This window comes from Tupaia chinensis, unplaced genomic scaffold (assembly GCF_000334495.1).
Source record: "Tupaia chinensis unplaced genomic scaffold, TupChi_1.0 Scaffold000377_2, whole genome shotgun sequence".
In the NCBI taxonomy this organism is placed as follows: Eukaryota; Metazoa; Chordata; class Mammalia; order Scandentia; family Tupaiidae; genus Tupaia; species Tupaia belangeri.
Window position 1 is genome coordinate 2,970,508 of NW_006159876.1, and position 9,095 is coordinate 2,979,602.

The following is a 9,095-nucleotide window of genomic DNA, read 5'->3' on the forward strand; positions in this document are numbered from 1 at the left end:
AATAAAAAAAAGAAAAATAAAAAAAAAAAAAAAAAAAAAAAAAAAGAAATATCTCCGTCTCTAAAATACCAACACCTCTCATCTGGAATAAAGCAACAGCCTTCTCGCTTCCTTTCTCCAGACTGCTTTCCACCTGTCCTGGGAATGTCTTTTGTTAGCTATAGAGCACATCTCACCCTGGAGAGAGACAGAGAAAGTGAGAAATCATCCCCTGGGAGGGGTGGCCATGCTGCGATCTCCTCTCCTCCAATCTCTTCTTGCACACATGTGTCCTACGGGATTTTCAAGCCACCAGGTCCAGGACTCAAATCAGCCGGCTGCAGGGACCCAGCCACCCTAACCTCCACACCACCTGCTGCCCTGGCCATCTTTTAACATTGTTTTTTAGATTTTTGCCATAGGGTGCGTGCACTTGCTTTAGAGGGACAGACAGTTACAGAGAGCGAGATCACACACCCCTCCACCCCCCCGGAGATGGCCATGCCACAATCCATTCTCCATTCTCCTCTCAGGAATTTGGGCACATGTGCATACATGCCAGTCAGTGTGAGTTTCAAAATCAGTAGATCTGGGATTCAAACTGCAGTTGGCCAGGTGGGATTCCAGCACCTTAACCACTGCACCATCTCCTGGCCCCTGGCCTGATAAAATTCCTTTTTTTTTTTTTTTTTAGAGAGAGATTTTTGGTATAGGTATGTGCACTTGCCAGAAAGACAGAAACAGGAAGCAAGAAATCACCTCCCAGGGAGGATGGCCGCACCGCAACCCCTTCTCCTCCATTCTCCTCTCAGAATTTTGGGAATGCACTCTCACACGCCTGGTGTACGTTTTAAGCCCCTGGGTCTGGGACTTGAACAGCGGTCGACTACATGGGTGCCCAGCAATGTAATTATTATGCCATCTGCTGATCCCATACCTGGTAATCTTTCAAAGACACGAATCTGATCCTATTACCCCATCCTGTCTCAAACCCTTTCCTGGGGCCAACCAGAGACAGAGAGAGGGTGAGTGGTTAATGACAGGACAGCCTTCCTGGCCTCTGGCAGGCCGGGCTCTCCTGCTGCCATGGCCCTGTCCTTCGGTGCGCTCGTCACACTGGCAGTTCTACATCTGTTTGTGCGACTGCCCAGTCGCAGCACGTCTGCGCCTCTGGACTGCCTGCCTGAGTTCCACTCTAGCCTCAGTGTTGGCGGTTTCAAGTACACAATCTCCTGGCAAGCCTCTGTGGAATAAATGAGTGCACATCTGAGTACAGAAGTGTGGTGGACAGACAGTCTGTCACAGTTATCAAGCGAGCCCCTCACCAAGTAAGCATTTGAGGGTGATTAGAGGGGGGACGTGAGGTTACCAAACAAGCAGACCTGATGATATCCACGCCATTGGTGAAATACAGCAATGAGAACGCACTCTGGGCATTGATATTACTGAAATCGAAACACAGAGTCAGGAGTCTGACCCGGCAGCCTAGGGCTTAAGGGAGCTGAATCCCGCATGGCTGAATAAGGATAAAAGCTGGCTCCCCCAGCTTGGGAAAAACACAGGTGGGGCCAGCAGGTGGTACAGTGGCTAGGGCTCCAGCTGATCGACTGTGGTTCAAGTCCTAGACCCAGCAGCTTAAAAATCACAAAAGGCGTGTATGCATATGTGCCCAAAATCCCAGGAAGAGAATGGAGGAGGGACTGCAGAGTGGCCATCCCCCTGAGGGGTGATTTCTCACTCTCCCTCTCTGTCTCTTTCCAGTGAGTGCATGTACCCTATGGCAAAACCTAAGAAAAGGGAAAAACCCAAAAACCAAACTAAACGAACACACCAGGTACGTGTGTGCACTCCCTGAGTCCCGACAGGATGGAGGAATGGAGATAGAATCGTGGCCTGACCACACCCCTCTGAGGGGGTGCTTTCTCCTCTCTCTCTGGGAAGCAAGGGTGTCCCCTGGGAATTTTTAAAAGGAAAAAAAGGGTCCAGAGGTGGCACAGTGGTTAAGGTGCTGGACTCCCACATGGTTGATTATGACTGAGTCCCAGATCCGGCAGGTTGAAACTCACGCTGGGTGCGTGTGTGAGTGCCCGAGATCCCAAGAGGGAAATGGAGAAGGGACTATGGTGTGGCCGTCCCCCCGGGGGGGTTATTTCTTGCTTTCTGTCTCTGCCCTACAGTAAAACTCTCTCAAAACAAAACAAAGCACAAAATCGGGCCCAGCTGTCGTGGTGCAGGCACTAAGGCACCACTGTACGATGCTAGAGCCGTGAGAAGGCCTAGGGTTAGGGTTCCGTGTTGACCTGAAGACTGCAGGTGCACCCACAGGTGTGCCTGGGATCCTGGCTGGCTGGAAGCCTGGGGAGGAGTGTGGCGTGGCAAGGCCCTGCTGAAGAGCCCTGTCTGCCTGTCCCTCTCTCTTATAAAAGATAAACTTAAAAAAACATCTTACTACATATGGAACTATAATAGATCAGAGGCTTTGTCTTTCTAACGCTATCCTAACTCTGGCGATTTCCCTTCAGTAAAACGTATCATCCATCATGCTCAATCAGTGCTCACGTGCAGCTTGATTTTGTAGCTCTGGCTGTGTAATTTAAAGGTCTGACTTGGTTTAAGGATGTATTAAGTACTCAAACATGATAACTTATACTAGATGTATGTTTCAACATATCTAAGTAATAATATTAGTACAATAAAATAAATTAAAACTGGATGTTCATAAGAATTTTTTCTTTTAGAAAAAAAAGGTTGGGGAGTTCTCAGCAGCCCCATTCAGGGATTTCGACCACCGAAGACCGTCTGCCCAGACTTCACCCTCCTGCTCCCAGTCTAGCCAGGACTCAGATGACAAGAAACCACTGCAGAGGCACAAGAAATATGAGAAACAAAGGAAATATCTCTCCTCTAATGGAAAAGAATAAGTCCTCTTCCTGCACAAAGAATACAAGGGAACTCATGGAAATGTCAGATAAAGAATTTAGAATATTCATAGTGAGAAAGCTAACAGATGTAAGAGAAGAGAGACAGCGAACTCCAGAAAACGCAGGAGAAAAGAGACACCGAGTTCTGGGAGGTGAGGAGGTTCTTGAACGATCTGAAAGAGGAGATAGACACCATAATAAAGAATCATACGAAACTGCTAGAGATGAAGGCTGTAATACAGGAAATCAAGAATTCCCTTGAAAATATCAAAAGCAGATTAGATTGTGCAGAAGATCGCATCTCAGCTGTAGTAGAACCCTGACCTAGAAAATGTCACCAAAAAGACTGAGAAAACTACCCCCAAAAATGAGAGTAACATACGAGCAGTACTAGCTAGCATTAAATGCCCAAACATCCAGATCATCGATATCCCAGAAGGTGCAGAGACTCATAATGGCACTGACAATCTATTCCATGAAATCCTGGAAGGAAACTTTCCAAACCTAGAGAGGCACTCAAATATCCAGACCCAAGAAATACAAAGGACCCCACATAGAACTGACCTAAGAAGGTCTTCTCTGAGGCACACCATACCAGATTGACCAAAACCACAGACAGAGACAAGATACTAAAATTGGCAAGAGAGAAACGTCAAGTTATTTTCAAAGGATATCCCATCAGGCTAACACTAGACCCCTCATTGGAAACAATGCAAGCGAGGGAAGAATGGGAAAATATGTTCAAAGTGTTAAGTGAAAAACAATTTCAGCCAAGAATACTATACCCAGAAAGACTACATTTCATATGGAAAAAAAAGACTAAGACATTCTCAGATAAACAAAACCTGGGGACCAGCAGTTAGCATAATGGCTATGTTGCTGGACTCCCATGTAGTCGACCGCGGTTCGCGTCCCAAGAGGAGAATGGAGGAGAAGGGATTGGGGCGTGGCCATCCCCCCGGGGGGTGATTTCTCGTTTTCTGTCTCTCTGTCTCTCTCTGTCTGGCTGGTGAGCACACACACCCTATAGCAAAAAACCTCTCCAAAAAAAAACCTGAAAGAATTTACCAACAGCAGACCAGCTCTCCAAGAAGTGCTGAAGGGAGTGCTATCCCAGGAAAACTAAAGTTGGACACACAGAAATAAGAGTACAAGAAACAACCAAGAGAATGGCCAGCCCGATGGTAGGGAATCAAGGGAGGAAAAATAAAGCAAAATACATAAGAAACAAGAAATAAAATAATTTGTAGAGATAACATGTACGGTAATATCCTTGACTGAGCCAATACACAATGTATACTGGGTGGAAAAGCTCATCTACTGACGATGTATTGCACAGGAAGTTAGATCAGGTAACTCCTTAAGGTAATTCCAATCTGGGGCCAGCAGGTGGGAAGGGGGCTAAGGCGGCTGGATCCCATGTGACTGAGACTGTGGCTCGAGTCCTGGACCTGGCGGGTTTGAAAATAGCAGACACGTGTGTATTCGTACCCCAAACTCGAGAGGAGAATGGAGGAGAAGGAATTTCAGCATGGTCATCCCCCTAGGGGACGATTTCTCTCTTTCTCTTTCTGTCTCTCTCTAGCGAGTGCACATGTCCGATAGCAAAATAAATAAATCCAATCTTATGTTACATACTATGAAGAAATTGAGTCACAATGCTGAGACTTTCTGGTTACATGTATAGAACTATTTCAAGAGGGAGTCAGAAAGAAGCAGCAGGACATGCCTGTACCAGACAGCAGGCCAGACCAGATACTATCAACCGGCAACGCTTTCCTGAACACAGTCCCTAAAAGCATATTGGATAGAATGAATTATTTAATGGCATTTCAAAATCTCCAAGCAACAACCGAAAAACAAAACAAAATGTTTCCCAACCCTGAAACAAAATGCCAGAGAGTCTCTGAGAGGCCAAGTCTGGTTAAATATAAAAAGTCATCTGGGGGCAGGTAGAGGGTATGGTGGTTAAGGTGCTGAACTCCCACATGGCCACCAGCAGTTTGAATCCTGAACTCGGACCATTTATGTGCATCATAAATATATACAATTTTTGATAAGTAAAAAGAAAAATCAGGGCCAGTGGTGGCATGGTGATTAAGATGGCTGGGTATGGCCCAATATGTGGTTCAAGTCCCTGAGCAGGTAGTTTGAGAAACACATGGGCATGGGATCAGCAGTTGGCATAATGGCTATATGGCTGGACTCCCATGCAGTTGTTAAAAAAATTTTTTTGCTACAGTGGGGCCAACAGGTGGCATGGTGGTTGAGGCGCTGGACTCACATATGGCTGACTGGTTTGAGCTTCAGACCTGGCAGTTGCTTTATCACTTTTTCTCTCTCTTTTCTCTCTCTTTTCCTCTGTCTGGTGAGCACTTGGGTCCTATAGCAAATTTTAAAATAATAATAATAAATTAAATAATTATTTACAAAAAAAGGAAAAATATGCTGTAGCATGCATGTGCTCACTGGAAACAGAGAGAGAGAGAGAGAGAGAGAGAGAGAGAAATCACCCCCAGGAGAGATTGCCACATCACAACTTCTTCTCTTCCATTCTCCTCTGGTGATTTTGGGCACGTATATACTCCGGCATGTATTCCAAGCAGCTGGGTCTGGGACTTGAACCACTTAGTCAACCATGTGGGATCCAGCTGCCTTAACCACCACGCCACCAGCAGTCCCAGTTATCATCCCTTTTAAAGTTAGCTTTCAATAGGTGATGTTTTCTAGGGCTTAGGCAAACTTTTGGACACTTCACTCTATCAACCTTAATGTACCTGTTGGTTGCTCAACAGGTAAGGCCAGTGCCAAGTCCCGAACTTGACTAATTCCTTTTCCTGCCTCGTCCTGGTCTTCATCACGCATGTTCACAATACACCCTTAACAACCAGCCTCAAATCTATTTCTCCCAGAGAACTGTCTGGCCTGATCCACACAGCCCACGTATCTGTGTACTTTGCAGAGCCTACGTTAAATTCTCCTTCATGTGGCTAAGGGGCTTCATAATTACACTCTTGTTTCTCGCAGCTAACTTCAACGAGACAAAAGGTTTACCATGACAGGACTAGGACTGCTTTTTGTACTCGGCAAGGCCTGGAACTCGCTGCTCAAAAAGTGCTTACCGGATGGAAAAACGAGTATTATCATAAAGGCCTATTTTAGAACTCCTCATCTTTTTGTTTTCACATTTAGTATATTCAGAGACATGACAGAGCAGCAGAAAACCAATAGTTTTTCATCAGGTCAACTACTTTTGAAATGTTCAGGAGAAAAGGCATTTAAATTCCAACTCTTTGCCTTTGACTGTCACAGGAATTGGTTTTTAAAACAATCCTTAATATTAAAAATATTTTAGAAAGCAGAAGTTGAAAAGGCTTGCAATGTGTTAGCAATCCCAATGACAACGACAAATTGATTTTAGTAGCAGAAATTGAAATACGACCCCTGGAGCAGCGTTTAAACCTGGATGTGGATAAACATCTATATTTTTGTGTCTGAACGAAATCAACTTCAAGCTCATTCTAAAATATTCCATCTGAAAAAACCTGTACACTGTGTAGTTAATGCATATTTTTTTGAACTGAGCATAGAACATGAACAACTTATCATTTTCATACACAAATAAAAACACTTCCTTCATCTTTTACTACCAAGGTCTGAAGAAACTACAGCATTTTTAAAAAGAATATACATATAGTTTCTGATTATTAAGTAACTCAGGGCATAAAGAGGTTGGATAGAGGGGCCAGCAGGTAGTGTGTAGTTAAGGGCTAGATCCCACTTAGCCGACGGCGTGGTTCAAGTCCCAGACCTGGCAGCTTGAAAATCTCCCTGGGCACATGTAGGTGTGTGCCCAAAATCCCAAGAAGAGACTGAAGAGGAGACTGTGGGATGGCCATCCCCCACCTTTCTCACTCTCTCTCTTTCTCTGGCAAGAGCACACATCCTAGAGCAAAAACTACACAAAAATAAATAAAAAAGAGGTTTGATAAAGAATTCTAATACACTATTTCCATGAAGTCTTAAATTCAAATCCTAAACCCTTTCCCAACATTAAATGAAGCAAAACAGTTTTTTAAGAGTACTGGTTTAAAAGATGGATAACCAGACCAGAAGACAGTGTAATGGTTATGTTGCTGGACCCCCACATAGTCGATCATGGTTTGAGTCTGGTACTCGGCAGCTTAAAACATGCTGGGCACATGTGTGTGTGTGCCCAAAATCCCGAGAGGAGAATGAAGAAGGGATTGTGGTGTGACATCCCCCCAGTGGGTGATTTTTCACTTTCTGTCTCTGTCTCTCTGGCGAGCACACGTGCCCTATAGCAAAAACCTCTCTAATAAATAAAAAGGTGAACAATTATGTTTCATTTAGGTAAAAAAAAGCAAGAACTAGACCAGTTCAGTCAGAAATCCTTTGTTTAAAATGTGGGACACGGCAGAGGGTGAGGGATAGGGAATCAAGGATGGCAAAATTAAAAAAAGCAAAATATACAGGAAATAAGAAATGGAAAATTATTTGTTGATAACACATGTTGATGTGCTTGATTGAGCCAATATACAGTGTATTCTGGATGGGAAATCTCATTTTGTACGCTGTAATGATGTATAGTGAATGAATGTAAATAAATAAATTTAAATTTAAAAAAATTTAAAAAAGAAATCCTTCGTTTGTGTGCGGGCACACACAATTGCGATGGCTGCTAGTTACACTAGTAATCAAAAAATAAAACAAGTTATTTGTTTTCATTGAATTAAATCATTAGAAGTATAATTTGCATCCACTGCAAAGAAATATAAAATTAAAAAGTTTTTCCGCCAGAACGTATACTTCTGAAACAATATACCTGTAAGTAAGATTAAATTATATACGTTATCCACAAGATGTAAGCAATAACCCAGCTACTATAAAAACACAAGCCCAAAGCCGACTCACAACTAGAATCTTAAATACCCACATTCTGGGGACGCTGCAGTTTATTGATCTATAGTCAGATCTCTTGGCCAGGTGTTGAAGCAGAAATATAAAATAACATTACTGCATTCCTTACCAGCAAAGAGAATACCAAATTAGTTTGAAAAGTCCTTTCTGACAAAATCATGACTCTTCCCCTTCTCCCTCTGACAAGAGACCATGTCTAAGGGGAAGAAAAGGTCTGTGCTGCAAATAAAGACCTAATGCAAAAAACAGTTACCTCCGGCCTCTCTGGTGCTGGACAGCTTGACAAGCTGTCTGCATGAAAATGATTCCCTTCAACTCCGGAAACTCCAGGATCTCCAGGTAATCTTGCACAACTTTCCAATCTGGGATCACGTAATGAGTCACATCACTAGCCAAGAGTTTCCCATCTGAAACAATTGGAATGTGAGGGGTTAGAACGACTTCTCTCGACATCACGGCGCCCCAGGGAGGCAAAATAACTTCTCATCTCTACTCCACTGTGAGCTTTCTCAAAGACCAATCTACTCTGCTAGAGATCCAAAGTTCAGGTAAATTCAACACCTTCGTTTTTTTTTAAAGCAGTGATAAATACAAGTTCGATGTAGTCTATAGTCACTGGTGCAGGAAAAGATGATTGGTCTTTTAAAACAAACAAGCGCATTTTCAGCATTACCTAGATCCTTGTGAACTCATCATTGGCAAACACTGGCATTCAGAGTACCCTAAAACATATATGCACACATACATCATACACGCATATACATAAATATATATACATAAATATATATACATATATATACACACTAACCACTTTTTAAAAGTTTTTTGGTTTTGTTGTCATATGGTGTATGCGCTTGCAGAGAGAGAGAGTGACAGTAGGAGGGAAAGTGAGAAATCGCCCCCCAGAGGGGATGGCCACACCGAAGTCCCTTCTCCATTCTACCCTCCGGATTTTGGGCATGCAGGCCTGGCTGATTTTCAAACCACTGGCTTGGAGGTGGGCCACATGGGGGTCCAGCGCGTTACCCACCACGCCATCTGCTGGCCCCTATGGTAACCACTGTCGTACGCCCAGCAACAGAAAGCTTCTGACCGTGCTCCAAGGCCCAGAAAGAACTGACGTGCAAGGCTGCTCCGTGTACGCCAGCGGCAGTGGTGCGGTTCCCACCGCAGTCAGGCTGGAAACGACAATGTCCACCCTACGCTGCAGAGGACCCTCATCCCCCACGGGGGCAGGGAACCAGTACCCCCAGG

The 9,095-nt window shown here is 44.1% G+C and overlaps 1 protein-coding gene across 1 annotated transcript in view; it reads right to left on the reverse strand.

Moving 5' to 3' along the window:
- The window catches only part of DIS3L (DIS3 like exosome 3'-5' exoribonuclease), a gene marked incomplete at its 5' end in the record, with an annotated part of 45,935 nt that extends 37,687 nt beyond the window's left edge, over positions 1–8,248 (reverse strand). The window contains 1 exon segment of the mRNA XM_014589756.1: positions 8,095–8,248. Within this exon segment, the coding sequence (XP_014445242.1) occupies positions 8,095–8,248 (154 nt within the window).
- Between the last annotated feature and the right edge of the window lie 847 nt (positions 8,249–9,095).